General features: G+C 44.9%; 3 protein-coding genes and 1 long non-coding RNA gene across 4 annotated transcripts; 3 read left to right on the top strand and 1 right to left on the bottom strand.

The window, feature by feature from the left end:
• The first annotated feature begins 9,056 nt into the window (after nucleotides 1-9,056).
• Nucleotides 9,057-10,965, top strand: nanp (N-acetylneuraminic acid phosphatase). The gene is made up of 2 exons (XM_040178104.2): nucleotides 9,057-9,243; nucleotides 9,988-10,965. The coding sequence occupies exons 1-2, from the start codon at nucleotides 9,154-9,156 to the stop codon at nucleotides 10,630-10,632; spliced, it is 735 nt and encodes a 244-aa protein (XP_040034038.2). The 5' UTR covers nucleotides 9,057-9,153; the 3' UTR covers nucleotides 10,633-10,965.
• A 273-nt stretch (nucleotides 10,966-11,238) lies between these two features.
• On the bottom strand, nucleotides 11,239-17,454 carry polr1b (RNA polymerase I subunit B). Its single transcript, XM_040178072.2, has 15 exons — nucleotides 16,959-17,454; nucleotides 16,601-16,768; nucleotides 16,314-16,460; nucleotides 16,083-16,215; nucleotides 15,839-15,975; nucleotides 15,491-15,714; nucleotides 15,227-15,398; nucleotides 14,968-15,139; nucleotides 14,266-14,547; nucleotides 14,000-14,133; nucleotides 13,723-13,893; nucleotides 13,470-13,626; nucleotides 13,175-13,371; nucleotides 12,663-12,913; nucleotides 11,239-12,527 (listed from the first exon to the last, which is right to left on the bottom strand). The coding sequence occupies exons 1-15, from the start codon at nucleotides 17,133-17,135 to the stop codon at nucleotides 11,645-11,647; spliced, it is 3,405 nt and encodes a 1,134-aa protein (XP_040034006.2). The 5' UTR covers nucleotides 17,136-17,454; the 3' UTR covers nucleotides 11,239-11,644.
• Nucleotides 17,455-17,501: 47 nt separating this feature from the next.
• On the top strand, nucleotides 17,502-20,070 carry LOC144409478 (uncharacterized). The gene is made up of 2 exons (XR_013467936.1): nucleotides 17,502-17,809; nucleotides 19,749-20,070. It is a non-coding gene; the product is annotated as an uncharacterized LOC144409478 (long non-coding RNA).
• Nucleotides 20,071-21,218: 1,148 nt separating this feature from the next.
• On the top strand, nucleotides 21,219-24,370 carry LOC120820397 (uncharacterized). Its single transcript, XM_040178098.2, has 2 exons — nucleotides 21,219-21,710; nucleotides 22,929-24,370. The coding sequence occupies exons 1-2, from the start codon at nucleotides 21,518-21,520 to the stop codon at nucleotides 23,726-23,728; spliced, it is 993 nt and encodes a 330-aa protein (XP_040034032.2). The 5' UTR covers nucleotides 21,219-21,517; the 3' UTR covers nucleotides 23,729-24,370.
• Nucleotides 24,371-24,748: the final 378 nt, after the last annotated feature.

The following is a 24,748-nucleotide window of genomic DNA, read 5'->3' as shown; positions in this document are numbered from 1 at the left end:
CTATTTCTAACGCTGATGCTGGTGGCTGCCATTGTGTTTGCACAATTGGCCCTAATGTGTAGCTTTGATATTTGGTTTTAAAATAGATGTCAGGCCAGGTGGAGTAAACAGCAATATGGTGCCATTCTGTCTGTCTGTTTTTATCAAACCATTCACAGCTTCCTGGTGTCGGATGTGAGGGAATGCGAGCAAGAAAAGTCCCTTCGGCCCCACGTTCGTGCTGACTTTTCATATAATTATGAAGTATTCTCTGTATCTGTGCACGTAGGTGTAGGGATTGTTCAGAAAGAGGGCGGGACGTACAGTAAGATCTGTCCGTTGGGTAATAACACGACAAAACCACGGCTGATGCGACATTCATATTTACTCGTGTCGCACAAACACATGTCATGAGAAAGATAATCCGGTGGCAGGATTAGGCAATAAAACCCAACAATTATCGGTGCTCCGAACACGTTGTCCCCCCCGAGAGCCAGTTTGAGTCATCAAACATCATTCCAGGAATGTAACCATGGTCTGGGTTCTCTGTCGTGTACATCATACCGTACCAGCCCTCATCCGAGTCCCAACACATCATTACCAGCTTACTCACCATTCCTCATTCATGGAAAATGATCTAGGTCCCAAAATCACTTCATGCACCCTCAAGTTACAACATCCACAATAACACAAGGAGAGATTCTCAAAGATCACAATCTTTGCCAGTGTGGATGGTGGCCGGATGTCAGAGTTTACTCTCCAGGATGATCGTTTCATGTTCTCATGCCGCCATTTCGTAATTAGATTCAGGCGGAAATGATGGAAAATTGGATGTTGAAAGTAGCTAAAACTGTATACATGTGGATATCAAAGTAGGCTTTATCTACCGGCTTCAGCCTGGCTGTCAGTGACGTTGTTGTGACCAACGTGCAAAGAGTTGTGTGAGTTAGCATTGACACATCTAACAGGCCCGCTTCCGCATTTATTTGGAGTTTGTGGCCAGCAGACCAACATATATCCAATATTTACTTACTTTCAGCGATGGTCTGGAATCTACCAACTGCTGAAGAAAATATTTCAGCACAGTAGCAACCGGATTCAACTCTGGGTTTATGAGAGCTTTGTATAATGACAATTTCAGTCTGTCGCAGGCAGATTAAAGAGAGCGTTTGCAAGGAACAAACAGTGCAAAACACTGACCCGAAAGACATTAAAATCACCTATTTCCTATTTTAATTTCCCTCACTACTCAATGCCTTCTTATAGAACTCCTGCTTCCAGAACTACCTGCTGTAATAGTTTGTTATCAATGCCATATTGTGATGTGCAAACTCAGTGAGCCATAGGACAGCCAATCATTGGATCTACTCTAGCAAGAAACCAGCACACTGCACCTCTACCCACACAGGCAGACACAGGTGTGCCCGTCCCCGCAGCGCAGGTTGGACGAGAACTCGAGGCTGCTGTTTGACAGACTCCTTTCTTGTGCCTTGGTGCTGACAACAGAGGTTCTGTTGAGCCTCGGTGGGCCAGGTCAAAGGTCCCGTGCCTCTCTGGCTATCAGTCTCCACGGGGGTCGTCAGTCACCAGCCCTTATCAGCCGAGAGGCCTGCAAAAGAAAACTCCATGATGTTCGCCGTGGAATGTTATGCACCAGCTCCACCAAACATCTGGTTACGTCCACCGAGTCATTAGATGTAAGGCTATCCTTGAAAAATGCCTTTGTCCTCCATTTATGTGCTGTCGATCTAACATCGATGTCACGTGTTTGCAGTGGTTTGTTAATGGAAACTGGTCGGAGTGGTTTGGAGGATGGTTGCTTTGATTTCCCAGGAAACTAAATCCACTTGATCCAGTTATGTAATAACATACGCCATGAAGTCCCTGCTGAAAGAAGAAACCTTTGCAGACTATTCCTACTGCCTGAGGCAATGGATGCATGAGAAACAGGACTCCAAATTACCACAAACGCTTTTCTTTTTGTACATTGGTTTGAGATAAACTGACTAACTAAACTGAAGGCTGATTTATTTCTTGGAGAAATTGTACGCTATTCTTGTTGTTCTGGGTCTGTACCCTCGTGGTTGAATGCACTTATCGTAAGTCACGTTGAATAAAAGCATCAGCTAAATGAAAAATTGTGAATCAAATGAATGAATTAAATCAATTGTATTACTAGGTGGGCGGCACGGTGGCGTGGTGGTTAGCACTGTTGCCTCACAGCAAGAAGGTCCTGGGTTCGATTCCACCCAGTGGCCTTTCTGTGTGGAGTCTGCATGTTCTCCCCGTGTCTGCGTGGGTTCTCTCCGGGTTCTCCGGCTTCCTCCCGCAGTCCAAAGACATGCTCTGGGGATCAGGTTAATTGGGGACTTTAAATTGCCCGTAGATGTGTGAATGTGAGTGTGAATGGTTGTATGTCTCTGTGTAGCCCTGCGATTGGCTGGCGACCAGTCCAGGATGTACCCTGTCTATCGCCCGAAGTTGGCTGGGATGGACTCCAGCCCCCCCGCGACCCTGTGTGCAGGATAAGCGGTTTGACAATGGATGGATGGATGATCACTACAGATCTGATTACTCCATGAGTTTGCCTTTTATAAGAGGATATTTCTTCTACAAATGTTATACAACCAATACACATCACAGTACGGTAGCAGTATCACAGCACTTGTTTTTGTGTGTGTAACGTAATTAAACGTAATTATTAATATAATTAAAAGAAAAGGTCTGTGACGTCCACATCATGTAGCATCACAAATATCTGGCACCGTGAACAGAAACTGAGGTGTTCATTAGTTTGGACGTAGCATCTGTATCAACAGTTCTACCTGCGAGGACGCTCCTTCCAATCGGATTCAATCGTTGAATTTGTTTTAAAAGCAGTGTATGTCTGCTGTGGACTAGAGAAAAGTGCTCCATGACTCTTGACGCCAGTCACACATCGGAGGGTGGATGATCTCACAGTGAACAAGGACAGGAAGGGATGACACACAGAATCCAAATGGAGTCATGTCTCCTCCACGTCAACACCAGACCCTCCATCTGGAAGCCTTTTTTAGACGTCTGCTATTGACACTGGACATGTCAAGTCGACAAAGCAAAAGAAAGCTTCTACTGGAGAGTCTCTGCAGCCGCGCATTCAGACTCAAGCAGCTAAACACCATCTGTTCTCTCCTGTCCATGTGTTTGCACATCATGATCCAATCGGCGGGTGCAAGGAAAAGGGGGACTTGATCGTTGGTTTGTTTTTTTGTCCTTGAGCAGAACCCAGTGAACATCCAGTGTAAACCATAAGCAAATGTACAAACAAATACAAAAGTATAATGTTGTATGTTTTGTATTGAGCAAGAGGTTTTTCCCCTTTTTAGGAACTTATTTGGGAATTGCTTTTATAAGAACTTTGAATAAACATAAATTAATAGACTTGCAAATAAATGATTACAACTTGATGAATGACTCCGTCATTTACCCAGAATCACAATCTCTCTCAGGTTTGTTATCAAGGCAAATAGTCCAAAAAGAAATATGAGACAGGGAAGGTGTGGAGTTTAAAATCCATAATTAGGAAAGGACGTGCTGGTTTTCTTTCGCTCTGTCTTTCTTTCCTTCATCAATATCAGTGTTTAGATGATGAAACGTTAGTAGCTAGCGTAACTACGAAACAACAAAGGGTTCAAATTCACACAAAACGAATGGGGCTAAAGTTGAACAATTGTCAGAGGAGGGCGTCATCATTGTTGCAATCTGCGTTCTGCACTGACATCAGAACAGCCGAATATCAACAGGAGAGAAGTACTGCTGCAATAAATATAGAAAAAACACTGACGCGCGAAGAAACATATTTCAGACATGAATGTGAAACCGAGGAATCAAATCTGTCCTCCCAAGTGGTGGCTTTACTTCTTATATTGTGCAGTGGATTTCCAGCCCCCCCAAATGAGGAATTAAAGTATACAGATTAGTTCATCAGTAATCAATTAAGTGTACAGGACACGGTTGCACGGTTAAATAAACAGCAGAGCACCACTGTGAAGAGAGAGGAACCTTAAAAGCATTCCTAATAGCCATGTACTGTTTTTCTTTTCAGTTGTTGTGTAACCGGGAAGGAGGCAGCGACGGGAAGGAAACAGGGAATTAGCTACAGGGTGCCGTTTGCGGAGATATTCAATATAATATGTTGTTTTAGTTTTTGTTATGGAATAAACATCTTTGGAACCGAATCCAACCAGAACTGAACCTGAACTCACGAGGAGTAATAACCAAACTATCAATCAAGCCTCATCACTGATGTCATTAAGTCATTAAGAGCAAGGATTTGAAGGTTTAAGTTCGAACACTTGACTACGCTTCCCATATGCACAATAATCACTGAAAACTGCTCCATAAGTATAACCTACAATAATCAGATACTATTTAAAATCAACTATTATACAATATTCTATTACCTAAACAACAAATAAAAACATTAAGTTGATATTAGGGATATAATGGAAGGGGAAACTCTGGAAAGGGGCTCGATGGATGAGCTAAGTGGGAGCAGTGAGAACGTGGGTTTGGAGGGTCGGTCCGGAAAGCGGAAGCGAAAGCTTCAGAACATATTTGAGAAAGCATCGTAAACTATTAGTCATATCCGATGTGTGTTGTGAGTTGGGAACCACCGATCCAAACCTGGATTGTATGATGTAAGGCGCTTAGAAGACACATTTGCCCAAAGTTGGCGAGTTGTCTAAAGCTGTTATGGGTTGATAGAACTGCGTGAGCCTTGTAACTGTCCCTGGTAGAGGTTGTTCAAACCCTTTATGTCAGACCATCACACAGGGAAGTAACTGTTTCACAAGCCTGTTTTTCCCATTTAGAACTAAAATGGTAGCTTATGATTTTGGACCAGCCTCGGTTGAACCTGTAGTGTATACAACTACTTTTTAACAGTATCTTTCTGTCTTGGGCATCATTTGCGTGGATGTGAAATGAGCTTTGAATTGAACTTCCATTTTTATGAATAGAAACATGCCGGGTTTCCAAACCTGACATTTAACAATTATCGTTTTGGTAGCAACAAGTCGTGCCCGTGTTGTGGTTTTGCCTTCTGTGTGTGTCAGAGAGGCATCAAAGCTTCTGATACACCTCGTCCACTCACCTGTCCCAGCCTGTCCTCCTCCTGTCAGACGGAACGTTTCACCTATAGGATTGCGTGACGTAACGTAGATTCGGTATCTGTAACTGCTGTGCGTTGGATCTCACACACAAACACACACACACACACACACACTCTCACTGCAGGCTACTCATTCCTGATGATGAGTAAGCGCATCCGCTATTTCATTAGTCTGTAGAGCTGACTCGACTCATTCAGGTTCCCTGATTTATTTTACAGAATAAATGGACGAACTGAGTCTGACTTAGTTATCACAAACTGCATCAAGACATTTTTTAAAGTTGCTGTGACTTGGAAGAATCAAGCCTCTTGCTCTAATAAGTGAAAGTCACAACTGCAAAGCGTTTTGTAGGTTTGTTTTTTGCGTGATTACATGTGACGTTGCTCCTGCTGAAACAGAAACGTGTGTTCCCATCATGTAGGGAGTGTTAAAATAGAACGTATCATCTCTCTTTTCTCAAGAAACTGTTCATTTATTGGCTCACCAGGTTATTGGAAGAGAGATTTCCAATTGACAACAATAGTTTTCATAGAATCTCTCTAATAAAAAAAATCTCAATTCTCAAAGTCTCTTCTGGTCTCCTCTTGCTGTGTCCCAACTCAGACTGCACTGAGAGTGGACGGTCTTCTGGGGTCTGGAGTCTATCGGCACACAGACGGGGGCCCCGGGAAGCCTGCAGACTATGGGAGGTCCCGTCTTTTCACCAAGAGCACTGCTGAGCGCAAAGCCACACTTTAGTTTATATAAAATATTGTCCACCTGTTTTGACTATAAGTCGTGCTCATAGAAGAAAGTTATATAGATATTCTTGAGAGCTGCTTTTAATGAATCAGTAATTTAAACATTATAAAGTTATAAAAGAAGCTTTTTGATCTCTGTCCAATATTTCCCATGCGTTGACTCTCCATTTTTCTGACAGTAAACGAATTACGTTTTTCATATCTGCTGGCAGGTGTAGTTCTTTCAAGTATTCCATAGCATTAGAAAAAGTGCGTACGCTTCGAGTCCTTTTACGTCCAGCGGATTGACACGTGGCCATCCGGGACTCGTCCATGAGGAGTGGTTACCTTTAAAACCTTCACAAGATGTTCCTTCAGCAAATGTTTGTGGAATCATTGCTTGTCCCCTTGTAAACTGCTCAAGATACAAACAATCGCCTGAACGTAGCTTTTGCTTCAGCACAATGATCCCCATTGAAGAGACTGCAGTGACATCCTGACAGGTAGGAACTATTTGTCTCATTGGGATTTGACATCATCTTACTTGTGGGGATCACATGCAACTGTTCCTTCCCCCAGTAGACGAGGAGACTTGTGCTGCCATGAGGGCAAAGGTGTCTTTAATGGCTTCTTTCCATTGTGTTGGATTGTCCGTCGGGGTCCATTAGTACTGCTGACCAAGCAGGGGAGGCTGCTCCTCTTAATCCTGCTCAACGTCATAGGCAGCAGGGCAACTTTCAGTTTACACTTAATAATTCCCATCAACAATAGAATCACTGACATCCAACATTTCTTTGCTTTGAACCACTTTGAATGTGTTTTGCTTCATCTCTGTAACAGCCCCAACAGATTCACATGAACTGGTTTGCTTCATCACACAGAACCTTGAACTTTCAGAGGACTACCGGAGGCCTCTTACTCACAGTAAAACTATCGCTCTTTGATCATAGAGACGCTCGTAAAACCTCGTCCAACGGATGGAGATGTTATTGTTTGTGTGTACATGCAGGTTTCCAGACTGTGTTACCAGGACAAGTGCTATCAGGCACATTTAGACTGTAGTTCATACATTCCCCCGGCCTCGATAAAATCTCACATCTACGTGTGCGTGTGTGTGTGTGTGTGTGTGTGGGTGAGGTTCATCTCCATATCAGAGGCCAGGTCTCATGGCAGCAGCTTTACAAAGAAAGGACAGCTGAGTTCCGGTTATTATCACTCTCCCTTCTTTCGCAGCAGCAATTCAAGGCATGTTGATCAGAATCTTACAGATCTGACAAAGTTCCATTATTTTGGAGAGTCTCGCTGGTGGTGGATAATTACTTTTGCGTCACCTCGTCTAAAGTGTCACAGATTAGTTGCTTCTCTGTAAGGAAATATTAATGTGGTAATTTGTAGGTAACCTACACACTTTCTACAATGCATGTCTTGGGTAACAGGCAATGCAATTCAGTCCGATATGTTAAGACCCAGGAGCAGCTATAGCGACATTTGAATCCCAAGTAATAAGCTCCTTCCTCGGATGTCCCAAAGACTCACCTGTCCGTCTGGCTTACACTGGTCCCATCCGGGCTCGAGCTAGGATTAGTTCTGAAAGAGGATCAAACCAACCCACATACCCACACCTAAAGAGGAAGCCATAGATCAGAAACACCACTGGCCCTGATGAACGCCGCATATATATAAAAAAACAACTACAAGGGAGGGTCGGAAGGACATAAAGGACATAAAGGACGATAATGACGTATTCAAGCGCATGGAAAAACGAGGCAGATCATGTATACACTCGTGTTTTCTTCCTCCTGATTGGATGTTTGGCCGAATGACACCCTCAATGTTCGTGCCCAGTTGAGAGTTATAATATATATACTATATAAAATATACCATGTGCAGCCACGGCCACCTGCACAGATAAAAGAGGAATGGTGTCTAGCAGACGAAGACACCAGGTCTCACCAGTCCCTCAGAAGAATCACTAGCAGCCTGTTAGGGGGGTCATTTGCTGTTGTCCCCCCCCTCTCCCTCTATCCCTTCCTCCATCAAAAGGGGAATTCCATCTTTGCACTGGTTCACTCTTCACACGTGCTTACGTTTCTCTTGCCGTTTTAAGGTTACGGGCGATAAAAGGTTTTGAGCTTATTTGCTGCACGCCTGTCATTTAGACAAGCGTGTTCCTCCTTCGCATGCAAGCGGTAGACGTGGATTGTTCTCATGGGTAATAGCAGTCTAGGCTTCTCACATCATTTTTTGATTTATAGTTGTCATTTTTTTTGACCGAGGTGATTAAAATAAATAGGTCAGGACGGTTGTTTTTAAAGACGAGAGCACATGAGCTGCAACTAAGAATGCTGTTAGGTAATGTGAGAAACTATTGTTGTGATTTCTGGGGATTAAAACAGGCCTGCACACTGTTGCGTGTGAACCTCTGGCACATTGCCAGTTAAGAGAAGTTAAAGGAAAGGTTGCATAATAGTTTTGGTATGTTTTGAATTCTAAAGTGTGTCTCATGTGTGTTTTAATTGGCAACATGCATGGTCAAGTGTCACGTAGAGGAAATTTGATAAGATAAGTGATGACACTGACAGTTCTTTGGATTATTGCGGTCTATAAATAATTTATAATGAAAGTTTAATATAAGCAGGTTTTTGTTACAGTTCAGTCGGAAATTAGAAGCATGCCCATAAGGGAAAATAGCTTGTGCTTTCTAGAACCCTGTATAATAACGACGCAAAGCAAAATCCTCGCTTTAAGACTTTTTATATATATTATATATTGAAAGCGGTTGTTTTGTTTTGGCGTAGGCTGCGGCCCACAGTAGCCTGTTTCATAATAAAAGAGCACGTCAGCTTCATAAGCGAGAGCCACTACAATATATATAATCACGTTTTTTTCTGATTTGTTTTTGTGAGCCAATCCTCAATACTTATATTATATATGTAAATAACATTTTTAAATTAAATTAAAGTTTTATCGACACAACTGCTGAGGTACAAGCCGGCCTCTTGACTTTATTTTGAAATGGCACAAACATTTATATTGTCTTGTCATTTAAGTGGTTATAAGTGAAGTGTGATCTGAGAATATTGTGGCCAAAAAAAGAAACTCCAACACAGCTTGTATTTTTGATTTAGTGGCGTCCTCTCGAGGGAGAAACTCGCCAGCGCTGCACACACATATAAACTAAACTGCAACTCCCACCATGCAGTTCGCCCGGCAGCGGGCTACTTCCGCACCGGGCTCAGCGCGCGCTGTCTGCGGTGTGAAACACGGTTGTTCGGGGGGAGGGAAGCAGTCGCGCCGCGGCGATGGACGGTCAGGCCGTGAAGGCGATACTGTTCGACCTGGACAACACGCTCATTGAGACGAGTCGGGCGGGAGGAATGGCGATCACAAAGGTGATGACCTCACTCGTCCTGTAGCATTTACAGCTAACGTTAGCTCCCGTGTCTGTAACGCTGGCAGAGACTGCTGATAGCAACGGCTCCATGGACTCAGTTAAAGGGGCCCTTCTTTTACTCTTCTTCATGATGGATCGAGTTACTTAATACAAATAAAGTTGTACATAATAAGTGATCATTACACCTAATGATCACTTATTATGTACAACTTTATTATGTACAACTTATCTCTGCCCCCCCCCCCCCCCTCACACACACACCTTATTGTGTTTGCACCTGTCAGGGTGGGTCAACTATCACTAATATTTGTACATGGAGTTTAGTGATCTCGTGTAGAGCTCTGCCCCACTAAAACCTGATAAACGATGGAAGTATAAGGTATAGATCCTGCTTGATGACTCCTTTTACTTTACATACTTTAATTGTAGTTTTTTTATATGATCAATAAGTCAAATTATAAGGAAGGTCTGAATCCTGGATGAGGTTTAATGTATCCGAGACGTACGTTTTGCCTGATTTGGTTAGAAAAATAACCAACCAGAAGCCCCGTGGTTAAATCTTTCTCTGAATGGGTGTTTTAAAGCCCCACCTCGACCTCAACGGTCTGTACCACCTGCCTCTCCCACCGTGGACAGTTTTCTTGCACTTTGATTTAAACTTGACCAGCTATCCTTGACCACTTGTGTATATTTGCATAAATGTTCTATATCCTTTAATGTTTTTTCTATTTCTATCTTACAGACCAGTGAACTTTTGAAGACTTCGCTGGGCGTAGACGACATCACCGTCAGCAGTATTTGTGACAAGTTCAAGCAGAAGCTTTTCCAGGAGACCTTTGACCCCTCGGCCGGCAGATCTATTGATGAGGTCCGCGTGGGTCACTGGGAGGAGAGCATCCTGGAGGCTGCGGGCAGTCGTTGCCCCCCACACTCGCTGGCTTCTCAGTGCTACTACCTGTGGAAAAGCAGCCGCCTGGAGTTCCTCAGTCTTTCCCCTGAGATCCGCGCCCTCCTGAGGGAGCTGCGCGGCCGATACAAGCTGCTGCTGCTGACCAACGGGGAGGCTCAGACTCAGAGGGAGAAGGTGGAGGCAGTCGGATGTGACGAGATCTTCGACGCCATCGTGGTTGGGGGAGAACACGCCGAGCAGAAACCGCTCCTCTCCATCTTCACGTTGTGTTTCAACATGCTCCAGGTGGAGGCCCGGGACTGTGTTATGGTGGGAGACTCTCTGGACACGGATATTCAGGGGGGCTTCGACGCCAAAGTACGGGCGACGGTCTGGATCAGCAGTGCAGCAGCTGCTTTGCCAGATGGTTCGGTGACACCGGACTACACCATCCCCACTGTGCTCCACCTGCCAGATGTCTTGCAACGACTGCGATGAGCTGATTCAAGCTCAATCAAGTGTGTGAAGCTACTGAATGGGGAGGGCTGTCCCTTCAACCGGGAACTAATCATGGAAATGTTCAAAGATAATTGTGATAATCGGACTTTCAACTAGGGTACTTTTTTACTTCTGTGCTTTCTGCTAGGAATCTTATTAGATTAAGGGATTTATATTAGATTATTTCTATTCCACTTGACATTTCAGAAGAATTGGTCTGTCAGCTATAGTTACGAGGGTAAATATATATATATGGCCTAAAACTTTTATTCCAGTGTATGGTGGTTCATATCAATTATATATATATCACAATAAAGCAAATTCTTATTCAGTCTTCCCTAAGTGTTGTCTTTAGTTGAATACTTTTACAAATTTAATCAGTAAAGTACTGTACTTAAAGGATAACGTTTGAGAAAGTGATGATCTATTTTAAGGATTATTACCGTCTCCACTAAACTGTGGAAGCGTATTGAATCATTGCTATGCCACTTTTCAGATTCAATATTGTAAAACCATTAAACTAGCTGATATTACTTCCACAACAAAACTATAAAGTGGGACTCTTTATTGTAATGTGGTTTTAAAGTTTAAGTAAACAATCTGAAGTCATTGTAAAATATCATTTTTATTCAACGCTCAATGTGACTGTACACATTATTCAGTCCATAATTTGCTGACACATTATCATTGATTTTGGCAAATAATCCTCTTGACAAAAGGAGATAAAACTTAAAAGGAACGTAGTTTAGTTTATTCTTTCTGTGTAGATGGTGAATTGTAGAAACTTTATTTAAAAGTGCAATGTGTAGGATCTGGTGGCATCTAGCCGACTGCTCACACATTCAAACTTCCCCCTTGTGTAAGACAACTACTTTCTACTGCGGCAGACGCAGGAGGCACCTTGTGGTGTATCAAAGGATCCAGTTTCCTGCCAATAGACAATAACCAAATGCTACACACTGTACCTTAAATCAGCATCGACGGCATGACTCGTGTGCTTTTGCTGCCAAACTCACTTTATGTCCAATTTGACTTTGATGTTCATTGCCGCGAGCTCGGCCACAAAGTAGCGGAAGACGTAAGGAACTGACACAGAGTCCACTGAGTCGCTTTTCCCGCACAGCACGCAGACCGTCTTGCGGTGGCGCATGGCCGACCAGTAGGGCGGCGGTTTCTCCAGCAGGGGCGAGAGCAGGCTGCCGCAGTCCACGCACACCTGAGTCACCGACCGGTCGGAGCAGTTGAAGAGGCGATCGTGCAGCAGGAAGGACGAGCCGTGGGCCAGCAGGGCGTCGCGCTCCATCTCGCCGAAACGGATCCCTCCCTGAACGTTCCTCCCGCCTACTGGCTGGTTGGTCACCTTGTCCCTCGCGCCGGTCGTTCTCACCTGGAACTTGTCGGAGACCATGTGACGCAGCCGCTGGTAGTAGACCACGCCGATGAAGATGTCGGCCTCCAGCTCCTGGCCGCTCACTCCGCTGTAGAGCCGCTCCGTGCCGTAGTAGTTGTATCCTCCCGCCCGGAGCATTTTGCCAAAGTACTCGAGCGCGCGGTTCTCCTCGGAGAAGGTGAAGGGCGTGGCGTCGTGGCTCAGGCCGTGGAGGGCGCCCGACTTGCCGGCCATGCTCTCGATCAGCATCCCGATGGTCATGCGGGAGGGGAAGCCGTGCGGGTTGAACAGGATGTCGGGAGACATGCCGCTCTCTGTGAAGGGCATGTCCTCGGCCGGCCACAGGCGACTCAGGATGCCCTTCTGGCCGTGGCGGCTGGCGAACTTGTCCCCGATGGTGGGGTTTCGTGGCACTCGCATGGTGATGCACACGCGCTTAAAGCGGCCGAGGCCGTTGTCGCTGCTGCAGACCTTTACGTTGTCCACAACGCAGGCCTCCTGGTTCCTAGAGAGAAAAACGTTCACATGTCGTTTGTAATTTGAAAAGTTGAGCGGCAGAATTAAAGAGTGCAGAACAAGATTTACGGCTTATTGAAGAATTACTATTTTTGGATGTGTAGAGAATGAAAAAGAGACTTACTTGTAGTAGGTGACAAAGGACTGGCCTGTGTTCAGGTTGATGTAGCTGTAGAACGGGTCTCCGTACTTAAGTGTTGTTCCAATGTGCGGAAGTCCATCATCGTCCAGTTGTCCATTTACTTTGGGGTCCCCGGGCGTGGTCCCAAACACCACGCTGTCGTCTCCCCTCACTTTGTCTGCCAAGTCAACCAGCTCAGTCTTGTAGATGCTGCCGTGGGCAAAGCCTCTCTCCCACGATGACTTGTTCACAATCTAACAAGATAGAATCAAACTGTATCAGGAACCAGTTTTAGAGCTTAAGCTGCAGTTTAAATACACGTCTGTCCAAAATATCATCCCCGTATCATTTTGTCCAACTACGTGTGAAATAACTAGCATATTAATTCCCAAGTTATTGCCCAAAAACGTTTTGTGGACCAGCCAGACCCACAAACAAAGAGCGTATAAATAAATATAATGCCCCTGTTAAGAGCCTGTTGCTAACAAAATGTGCCCGACTATAGTGTTTCTCACCATAGCATCTTCCATGTCGTAGCCTGTGTAGGATATAACGGCCACGATGGCGTTTGTGCCGCTGGGGTAGTTGTCCAGGTTGTAGTGGTCGTAGGTGTAGGGCCTGACCAGCGGGCTCTGAGGGGTCTGCAGGCGGTACAGCTTGTTATCCGAGCGTTCCTTGAATGAGTGCAGGGGGAAACCCATAGTCTGCTTACCTGAAAAGAGAAGATCTTCAACCTCCAAAAAAGGACAAAGTTCCTCACAATGGAAATAAAAGAATTAAAAGTATCGGCCTATTCGTCCTCCGACTTACTCATCTGACACTGGTACATGTTCCTAGGACTCTGGTTGTGGTCAGAATAGGGGATGAAGCTCGCCACCACGCTGAGCATGCTGTGCGGGAAGAGCTCCTGGTGAGTGGTCACCCCTGGTTCGATCTCATCCTCAGCGATGCCCACATTGACGTAAAGCTGGCACAATGCATTTGGAAAAAAGAAGTGTGAGCTTCAGGTATTAACGTAATGCAATTACCGCAGCATCTTGAAATGTGAAGCTTACACACGCACTTGCTCAAAGGTGCCGATCAACTCTTGCTTGCCAAGAGCCAGGTTGCGTACGGGTCGCACCATACGGCAGGGGGTTGTGAAGAGGTACAATCCTGGGTACAGGCTGGCCTTGCCCGTTTTAGGAACCAGCACAATCTCCGTCCAGGGAGGGATCCTCTTCTCTCGTAGCACCTGAGGGGATTCGTTTTAAACATCAGCTCACTGCGCGCGCGCACACATGCACACAGTGGGGGGAGGGTGCGGACAGTTTAACTTGTACACCTCACAGTCAACATACCTTGAACCTGCGCAGCGAGTCGACCACACCTTGGGCCAATTCAGTCTCCACCCAGCCCACGACTTCCCCGTTCAGGACCACCGGGTAGCACTCTGAAAAGGCTTGGCCAGGGGTCCCGTCCACTGGAGTAACACCTGAAGCGCAAACGTCAGAAACAACTCTGTGCTTTAGAATTTGCACCAGACAACGCAGGTGTGACGCGCTCGGGTGAACAACATTATGCATTTGTACATCATGGCCTTCATTTAGCAGAACAGTTGACCAACCAAGAGAACACAGCAACGCAGTCAGCGTCGTGGTGGCCATGGACGCTGTCACGATCTCACAGATGGCCGTCATGTGGTTCATGAGTCCACAGGGCTCCCCATCTGGAGTGTGCACGGGACACAGGAAGCCCCAGGACTCGGGCAGCAGCTTGCGGACAGAAGTGGTCCTCATCTTGGCGAACGCTGCCCCTCTGTGCACACAGCGGAAGTGGGACAGGTAGCGGATGAAGTTGAGCTTGTCAGCCACAACACAAAAGCCGGTGTTCTGCATTATTCCAAGGCCTGTGTCCGGAGGGGAGAACAGTATTTATTTTATTAGGCAAATTACATTTTGATACCACAACAGGCGCTCATAGCAGACTGCAACCTCCCATTCTGGAAAGTGAAGTGTACTCAACGTTTTACAATTTCTAATGGTCAGTCGGAGCGCGTTGACACGAGTTTATGATCTCAGTCTCTAGTTGCAGGTCACCTTTTAATACAGCATGTTCATTTAGTAAACGATGGTGCGGCTTATGACGTATATCGTAAAGCGGGGTGCGCTTTGGGGCGTGGCTAGATCATGATTGACAAGTTGCAACCACAGTGCGTGCAAAAACCAAAACACCAAACTCTAAGCTTTAAAAAGGGAATTCCACAAACAAATGGCTGACATCCCGGTGATGGCGTCCACTATACGGCCTATAACGCATAAGGACGTACCGGTCTTGGAGACGAGGTTCCCTGTGGCCAGCAGATATTCGAAGGATTTGCTGATATCAGTGCACATGTTGAACATCTTCATCACAAACTCATGGTTTATTGAGCCCTTCAGCCTTTTGCCTCTCTTTTCAAAGGACAGCTTCACAGACGACAACCAGGCCGCCAATCTCTCCTGTTGGGAATAATTGTGGGGGATAAATCCGTAACTCGGTTCTGGGGTCGTCGGCGTGAAGTGAAGTGAACATTTTCATTACTGTACCTTCATAAACATGAGATAGAATTTGCCCGGAGTGAGCACTTCCTGAAACGTGATGCTGTCGAGGTTCTCCTCCATACACTCCTGCTTGGCATACGTGAAGAGTTTCCTGGTAATCATACACAGCAGGTAGAACTTCTCCGTGTCCGACTTTAGGTGGATGCAGACGCACTCCCTGGTCAAAACAGAACACAATTATTTCACTAAATGTAGCACAAAAACAAAACGCTTGTTTCCGATGACGACACCACCACCACTACTACGTACTCGATCAGGAACTTGGCGCACTGCTCGTTTGTGTACCACTCAGGAAGGTTCAGCTTAACCCGGAAACGCTCTCCCAGGTAATTTAGCACCTTGCTGCGGGTGATGCAGCCCTCCTCCATGACAACGCGCAGCATCTCAGACGCACAGCTTTTATAGAAGGAATTATCCTCGCGGCCCTTGATCAGTTCCTGGTATATTTGAAAATCTGTGAAGTCCACCAGGGCCTGGAGGAGGTCACACATAGCACGTCATATGCCACCCTTATATTTCAACCATATTATTACAATTAAGATATTTAACATCTCTCTGTATGCTGCTGTATTATTCACTCCCTCCAGCCATCGTTACCTTAAGTGCAAAGCCGAGTGGGAGGAAGAAGAGCTCTTTTTGGTAGATGAAGTTCAGCATCACAGTGCCGTTTTCCAAATAATGTAGATTCATGTTAATGGCGGTGTGTTCTTCCTTCACGCAGTGCATGGAAATACCTGTGAGGAAGTGTTTATGTTGACATCCATTTAAAAAAGGTATTCAGCTGTAGTTGTTGAATGTGGACTATGGATCATTAAACTGCTTTTGCACAGATTATATTTACCATACTGAGTGTATCCTTGGCCCCTGGTCTTCCACTTTGGTCTCGACATAGCAATGGGATAGTTCCTCCTTGGCATAATCAGCATACGGATGACCTTCTCATTTCCATTCACAATGAAATAGCCTCCCATTTCCTGTAAACGTAATAAAGGAAATATGTATACCAGTACGCACATACCTAGATTCAATTTCAGTTAATCTGGCAAATGTGTATGTAAAATATATGTCTTACCTCTGCCTCTTCGTGGTGCTCCACGAGCTCTTTGGGGGACAAGCCGTGCAGGTTACATAGCTTGGACTTGACCATGATTGGCACCTGACCCAGGGACTGTTTGATGATGCCTTTGGGGACTCCATTGACTGACCAGCTGATATCGGCCTGAGAGGATACAGCAAGCAAGCAATAATAAAAACAACAACACCAAAATGTGATCCTGGCACTGGCATGCGGTTAAGACACAGACGTGTCAGGTCTGCGTTTGATCTTTTAGCAATTTGTGCACATCTGATCTGACTTACCACCACCTTCCCTTTGTATGTGCATCTCCTTCCCCTGCACTCTGCTGGAAACACCTTCAGCTCCTTGCAGATGTTCCCTTTGGCGACCATCGGGGTGTAGATGGCGGCCTCAACAAACGTGATAGTCAACCGGTCCTCCCTGAAGGTGAACTCCAAGGGAGGAATGGCCTTGAAGGAAAGGTGAATAATCGAAATTAAGCCTGGGGGGGGGGGTCTCATATATATATTAAAGTACAATTAGAAGGTTTTGGAACAAGTTATATTAACCGAAACCAACTGAGCATTTGACGTTCAGTTTAAAGTCAATGAATTAAAGTTGAAACAACTTCTTGTGACATGTGGTTGATAAGTCGCTGACCTGCACGGCGCGGCTGAGCCCTTCGGTGACGGCGTGGTCAAACGAGTCGATGTGCGCTTTGGTCAAGTCCTGAACAGCAGCGTGCTGAGACTCCTTCAGGACACCGAATCCCGCCTCTGTCAAGTTCTTTAGACTCGGCGCGGTGGGCAAATTCTCCCACTTCAGCGAGGAGTCCATGCTTGAACACCCGGGTGAGTAGTCGCTTGTTTACCACATGTGTGCGGAGACACCGGAAGCACATCCGTCTGGCACCGGAAGTCGTGCTCTTCTTCACGGACGCTTTTTAGAGTTTGCTAACCTTTTTTGTTGAGATACTGCCACCCCGTGGTGCACATTATCTACTTAAATGCCTCGTTCTCCAATGGGGTTTTAATTCTAATCCATCAATTTTAGCCACATACATCATTGTTCCTTCCCATGCACTTCCCACAACTTTTACAAATGGAAAATATGGAAAGTGACCCTAACCTTAAACCTGTAACAAGGATAAAATAATGGTATTAGCTTAAAGAGTTTTATTCTGAAAGTTACCAAATAGGTTTCAGCGGAAACGGAAGTGTCTCTGTTGATAAAATGGCACAGACCATTTTCAGAAACAGTGGAGTGTCTTTGTTGTGCGGCAAAGTATCTGTGGAGTAAAAGTTTTTTTCGAGTGAAAATGTCTAACGTCGAGTTGTTGCGAACCTTAGTCAAGCAGCAACTACCAGATAATGAAGACGGTATATTTGAACTGTTTGAAAGAACGATGGCAGAGTACGAGGAGGAAGCGTCCAGGTTAAAGGAGGAGAACGAGCGACTAAAGAAACTGGTGAACGCTGTTTCCAACCCTGAGTTTTGGCTACACGCAGCAGGTCGGTCCATTAAATACTCCTCATCTTAATGAGGTACAAGTCTGTTCCGTTTGATAACACCAGCTCAGATGTGGTCTCCAAAGTACGAAGTACGATTTCCATGTTGAAATAAGGAGATTTTGTAACCTTCATTACTGAAAGTATATTTGAACATCTGAAACGGTGTTGTGCCCTTTTATTAACTTCCACCAAAACTAATCGGATCAATATCATGTAAAATCAACAAGCGCTATCAAACTGTATCCTAATATCTAGAGACAACAGTGTATGGGCGTCGAGGATGAGAAGTGCGTGAGCAAGGTCCGTCCACAGCACACTGTGGTGTCTGTGGCTAGACCGATCAGATTCGATCAGACCACGGTCACGGTACGTGTGAGGACCAAACCCTCGTGGGGGTTTTAAGTCTGCCGCATGCGTCTGCGTCTTTACGCACCGTTGTGTCGACGCACTCGTTTCAATCCATGGTTCTAAAAGGCTTGCGTGCGTTGTGTCGTGCGAGCAAAACAAGGACTAGACTGGATAATTAAATCGAAGCAATATAACAAAGTTTATTTGCAACAAGAGCATTCTGTCCTGCAGTTTAACATGCACGGACCTATTTCAGGCAGTTTAACAACAACATGAAAGAAGATGCTTAACACAAAGTGCGCTCGTATTATAGAGTCTCTAAAGCAGGGGTCTCAAACTTGCGGCCCGCGGGCCAATTGCGGCCCTCGGGACGATATTTTGTGGCCCCATCCTTAATATGAAAGTGTAATGTTAGTGCGGCCCGCAAGTTTTATACTGTAACCCCACTGTCAGCTGCTGTGTGGGACATGTTATGATGTTCTGGTTTCCTACTGTGTGCTTGTCCAGTGAACGTGGCATGCATGTGACTGACATGGGGGGCGGGTCGTGTGTGTCGGCCGAGGTGCAGAGAGCAGGAGGGTGAAATTCAGTTTCCTGCCCTCTTTCGCGCAGGTGATAATGTGACTAACCGTTAGCATCGCTCGTTTAATAAAGTTTTCCTTTACGACTCACACTAACAACACATGAAGCATCTGACGTCACCGATGAGCGTCTCAGTCCATTACTACGCAGCTTCGATTCACGTAACTTCACGTTTGGCCATAAAGGAATTCCACGGTCACATGACCTTAGGTCTCCCCCGCTGAGTTAGAGGACTAGTGTTGTAGTCTCATTCGGACCGATCCCCCAGGGTGGGGTTCAATGACTGCTTTTGAAAGTGAGTGTTAAGTTGTGTTATTGTCGACCATGCCGTTCGGACGCTAGTCTGGCCCGCGTTTGGTTGAAGTGGGCTGCATCTGGCCCGCAGCTGATTTGAGTTTGAGACCCCTGCTCTAAAGCCTAGTTTATGCTTCTGCGTTTTCAGAGCGACGCAAGGAAACGCAGACGCAGGACCCCCTTTGCGTGTCCCCTTGCGTGCCTTTTCAAACCTCCTTGCCTGCCTCGACCCATTTCGACCGATCGCACAAGGCTGCGATGGGTCTGCTAACTACGTCCTTTACGGAGTCTCACGTTTCCGTTTTCATAGCACAATACCGCCATTATTAAAACGAAGAATGTTTACGAGAGACCGGATCAGATTGAAGAGCTTTTGTCGGAAGAAATGGTTCTACAACCCGTCATTTGCGGTTGCATTGGCGGGTTGTATTCATGGAGGGAGATCTCCACCAGAACAACAGGTGGAGTAACGTTTTTTTGTCGAAGACGACCTAGAGAGTCACGTCTTTGTGTGTGGAAGTCGTTGGTTTGTTTATTTATTTATCATAGACTTTATTGCCCCGTGCATCGCCACTGCTGCTTTTTATCGCGGACACATTTGTCCCGTATTTTCCTCCACAACTTTGTGCACCTCTCGAAGTGATGATATCAGTGGAGTAGTTAACTTGTCATTACAGTGTTGTAAAGGGTGTTTGTATCTCATTATTCTCCACAGACGTCCAGCAGCTGTTGCTGGTCAAAGAGCCGCAGGAGTGGCTCCTCAGTCTGAACCAGGAGGACCCGGAGCTCCCAAACATTAAAGAGGAAGAACCTGGATACCCGATAGCGGCGCAGTACCACCACATGAAGTGTAGCATGTGAAGCTTGTCGCTGGTTTTCTGTCATTTTGAGGGGCCATTTGTGTTACTGCAGGCCGTGTTATATGACCACAGATGTACAGATTAGATAGTACATGGATTTGGGGATTTATCTCATTGTCTAAATTCCACTGTATTGTATTTTTATGGGCAGAATTATGAATAAAATACCAAACAGTATTGTGTTCTCATGAGTTGGCTCATTCACAAAAAGCCGTCCTCACCAGTAGAATCATGTTTGTTTCCTCAGCACATTATTGTTGTATTTTCACATCTTTGTTATTTACTTTTATTTGTCCGTCTCTATTCCCTCTTTGAGCCTCTCCGCCTCATTGACACACATCTTAAAATAAAGCATTAAAGTCTGGAGACAAGCAACTCTTTCTATACCGATGACGAGGCGATAGGTTTATACATTTCTTTGAGCCTTCAATTGAATGAAACCCTCCATCTGTTTCTCCTACTTTTCTACTCGTTGTCCTCTTCCCCTCTTTCAAGTACGTTGATGTCCTCCCCACACCCGTTTTATCCCCTAGGGCCTACACACACACACACACACACACACACACACGAGACCTGTGTCCCACTGCTACTGTGTCCTCGGTGGGCTTCACAATCCTTAGTACAGCTGAGACTCAGACCTTCTCCACATCTCTCCAACCTTGCATGCTTGGAGTGTTATGTCTTAAATGTCTGCGCGCCTTCTGCTAGCGCTCCTTCTCTGTCGAACTGTAAAGTATTACCTACATAAATATATCTAGCGCTATCCATAACCAAAACACTGCATGGAGATGATTACAAAATGCATATATGTTGGAATATAGAAAACGTTTTTCCTCTAATTTAAATGTTATACAAGCTATACAACCAGGCTTCTCTGCTGTGAGGTCACAGACTCTTTGGCATTCTAAAGTAATATTGCTTCAACTGTTGTGACTAAAACAAAACATGCAAGTCTCCCCTACAGATGTTTACCTTGGTTATGTGTGTAGCCCTTTACTGTACATATGGATCAGGAACGAAGTACATACCGACATGACAAACCGTTGATTAGTGTATTCGTTAGTGTATCCAAACAATATGTAATACATCACTGTTTCAGTTTTGCATTGCAGATGGAGCAGTGGTGCTGAAAATGATTAAACGGTATTTGAGGTCTTCTAAAAAAAACACAAATATTAGATAACAATCGTTTGAGTCCTTTTCCATGCACTAGCCACAACTTTTACAAATGGGAAATATGGAAAGTAATCTAAGATCGGAATGAAGACGCATTCATTGTATTTGTTTAAATTGTTTTATTTTGAAAGTTACCAACGAGGTTTTAGCGGAAACGGATGTTTCCCCGATGGAAAAATGGCGTCCATATAAACAGCTGAGTCTCGTTGTTGTGTTGATAAAGCATCAGTTAGCTTCATCAGTACTGACCCATCCAGTTCATCCAGACTTTATGTAGCTCTGGATAAACTTGTCGGAGGTATTTTTAGGTGGTCAACTTTGTCTTTCCTGGATGTTTTCCTCTCACTCGTCTTCCGGCGGCGATTCAGCTTAGCGTGTCTGGTAGGCCGAAGCTAGCAACACAGCGTTAGCGAGTTTTAAGGGCAGTAAACGTTTCTGTCGAGTGATAATGTCTAAACTCCGAATTTTGAGATCTTTAGTCAACCAGCGACTAACAAGTATCGAAGATGAAATATTTGTGCTGTTTGAAAGAACGATAGCCGAGTACGAGGAGGAAGCTTCTCGGTTAAAGGAGGAGAACGAGCGACTGAAGAAACAAGTGAACGCAACTCTCAACCCTAAGCTTCGCTTACACAGAACAGGTTGGTTCATGAAATACCCACTATCTTAATTACAGGAAGCAGTGTACCCTCGGTTACTATATGACCTTTTTATTATTATTCCAGCCTGAATTCGAATTGTCAAAAAAATGACCTCCTGACCTTAACCTCTATGGAAAACGTCATGCGGTCAAGGGAAAATCCATCTATCCATCGTCATACCCCTTATCCTGCACACAGGGTCGCGGGGGGGCTGGAGTCCATCCCAGCCAACTTCGGGCGATAGACAGGGTACATCCTGGACTGGTCGCCAGCCAATCGCAGGGCTACACAGAGACACACAACCATTCACACTCACATTCACACATCTACGGGCAATTTAAAGTCCCCAATTAACCTGATCCCCAGAGCATGTCTTTGGACTGTGGGAGGAAGCCGGAGAACCCGGAGAGAACCCACGCAGACACGGGGAGAACATGCAGACTCCACACAGAAAGGCCACTGGGTGGAATCAAACCCAGGACCTTCTTGCTGTGAGGCAACAGTGCTGACCACCTCGCCCCTTCAAGGGAAAATGGTTGGGAGAATTCATGAATTAGGAAAACGACTGCAGGGTTTAGAGAATCCGACTACACTTTCACTAAGCGACGTGGTTATGATCATAGATGTGTGTGTATATAAAGACTTTTAGATACACATCTATGGTTATGATGCGACGCGAGACGCAGACGCATGTTAGTGACGTCAGTGTGCAATGGCAAAACTACATTTTCCCCAAAGTATTTCTTATAAATAAAACAATGAGCTGTGGCTGAAAACTGTTATAAAAAATAACATAATTTCATATTTAGACTGAAATTATGTTAACGTTAAACAAATGTGTTCTTTTCTAAATTATTATGAGTAGGCCAGGACACGTCTACTGAACCAAAGTCCTTTTAAACTGCTATTTTTTCAAACTTTAAAAAAATCTTTATGTATTATATATATTGTCTAGAATAAATCCCATTTTGATGAACTGTTCAGTCTTTATTTAGACTGTTCATATACAAATTTGATATTTTCACAGAGCGTTTTAGGCTTTTATCTTTACTTTTTAATGCATTTGGCTTTTTAAAATGTTTTTACATGAACAATTTAACAAGAACAGCTCTCCCAAAATAACCTTTTATCTCACAGTTAAGCAAAACACACGTAGAAAGTGATACAGTTGTTAACAAGGTATTACAGGGTTTCTTTGTATTTCATTATTCTCAACAGACGTCCAGCAGCGGTCGGTGTTTAAACAAGAGAAGCGAGAGTGGAGCTCCAATCTGGACCAGGAGGACCAAGAGTCCCCCCACATTAAAGAGGAACAGGAGTACCTAGAGCCCACCCACGTTAAAGAGGAACAGGGGTACATAGAGCCCACCCACATTAAAGAGGAACAGGAGTACCTAGAGCCCACCCACATTAAAGAGGAACCCTGGAGCGGTCAGGAGGGAGAGCAGCTTCAAGGCCTGGAGGAGGCTGGCATCAAGGTCTCATTCATTCCTGTGGAGAGTCAAGATGATGAAGAGGAAGCTCAGTCCTCGCAGCTTGATCAAACCGAAACCGAAGCTGATGGATCTTATAGCTGCTCAGAGTGTGGTAAATGTTTCACTCAAATTGGGCATTTAAAGATCCACATTAGATGTCACACAGGTGAGAAACCTTTCAGCTGCCCGCACTGTGGTAAATGTTTCACTCAAGTTGGAAATTTAAATAGCCACATAAGATGTCATACGGGTGAGAAACCATTCAGCTGTTCATACTGTGGTAAATGTTTCACCACAAGTGGAAATTTAAATAGCCACATTAGATGTCACACGGGGGAGAAACCGTTCCGCTGCTCAGACTGTGGCAAATGTTTCACTCAAGTTGGAAATTTAAAGATCCACACTAGATGTCATACAGGGGAGAAACCGTTCCGCTGCTCAGACTGCGGTAAATGTTTCACTACAAGTGGACGTCTGAAGACACACATGACACTTCACAACGGATACAAACTTTCAGCTGAAAACAGAGTCACCCAGAAGTAAACCTCCAGTAGTTTATTTTTTTTTTGATGAAGTTGACATTGCTTCCTCAGGGGGTTCTGATGGTGACCTCTTCTGATTTAATTTGAGAGGGTGAGTATTTTTCAGTTTCGGCTGGATAAATTGACAGCGGACTTGGCTCAATGCCGATATGCATGTGGACGTTGACCAAACAGACAAATGTTGATGCTGTACGCTACATGGTGGCAAACAGGAATTCACTCATTGCAAAGTTGTTGAAGAAACTTGTTGACTAACCAAATCCTACCACACGATGAATAAATAAATCTCTCATCACGCCGATAGTCTACACGAGGGATTACCATGGAAACGTGTCCCCAGCAGAAACCTCCTGTTGGAAAAACTGCAAATGTCACGTTATGATTAAAAGGTCACGTCTGTATTGTTCGATCTTGATGACACGTCAGTGTCAAGGAGGACGCACTGTGTCTCATGATGGTCAGATGTACGTCTCCAGACAATAACAGGAGGTTTGGAACAATCAGACCAGACTGTACGTGCACAACCGTATGTAAAGTATAAATGGTGACTCCGGAAAGAAGATCTTTGAATAGGGTTGACACCGATGCCCCAAGTCTGTCTCCTGTTTTGCAAACATTAAATGTCTTGTTTTTGATGATTTTACACCGATGTCGGGCATTCATTTTTCTAACACCTCCCATCCACTGGGCGTGACGTCATGTTGCCGTGGAGGTGAACTCAGCGCGTTTGCTGTTCTTGGTGCTGCAAAAAGAAAAATCAAAAAGCCGTAAACGCCACATGGGTGCCAAGTTCAGTTTAATATAATGTTGGCACGTTGACCAACAGTATTTAGCTTAACAACTGCTGCCAGGCACCAGAGACTACACACCACGTTACACACTCTGGGGAGAAATGGACATGAGCTAAACAATATACCAGGGTGGAGGGCTAGGAATCATTTTTGTGAGCAACAGGTTTGATGGGGAAGTTTAATAACCGGAAGATGGCAGTAATGCGACAAGGATGTAACTTGCAGTTAAA

This window comes from Gasterosteus aculeatus, chromosome 6, assembly GCF_964276395.1.
Source record: "Gasterosteus aculeatus chromosome 6, fGasAcu3.hap1.1, whole genome shotgun sequence".
Lineage (NCBI taxonomy): Eukaryota > Metazoa > Chordata > Actinopteri > Perciformes > Gasterosteidae > Gasterosteus > Gasterosteus aculeatus.
Note: the sequence above shows the minus strand (reverse complement) of the source record. Positions and strands in the feature narration are given on the sequence as shown.

Bases quoted from the DNA above. Each gene is read 5' to 3' on its own strand.
- nanp (XM_040178104.2), top strand. From the start codon at position 9,154: ATGGACGGTCAGGCCGTGAAGGCGATACTGTTCGACCTGGACAACACG. The intron at 9,244-9,987 runs GTGATGACCTCA...TCTATCTTACAG, and splicing joins GAGGAATGGCGATCACAAAG to ACCAGTGAACTTTTGAAGAC.
- polr1b (XM_040178072.2), bottom strand. From the start codon at position 17,135: ATGGACTCCTCGCTGAAGTGGGAGAATTTGCCCACCGCGCCGAGTCTA. The intron at 15,140-15,226 runs GTACAGTAATGA...TATTCCCAACAG, and splicing joins TCTATCTCATGTTTATGAAG to GAGAGATTGGCGGCCTGGTT. The intron at 13,894-13,999 runs GTATGTTGACTG...GAATCCCCTCAG, and splicing joins ACTCGCTGCGCAGGTTCAAG to GTGCTACGAGAGAAGAGGAT.
- LOC120820397 (XM_040178098.2), top strand. From the start codon at position 21,518: ATGTCTAAACTCCGAATTTTGAGATCTTTAGTCAACCAGCGACTAACA. The intron at 21,711-22,928 runs GTTGGTTCATGA...TATTCTCAACAG, and splicing joins GCTTCGCTTACACAGAACAG to ACGTCCAGCAGCGGTCGGTG.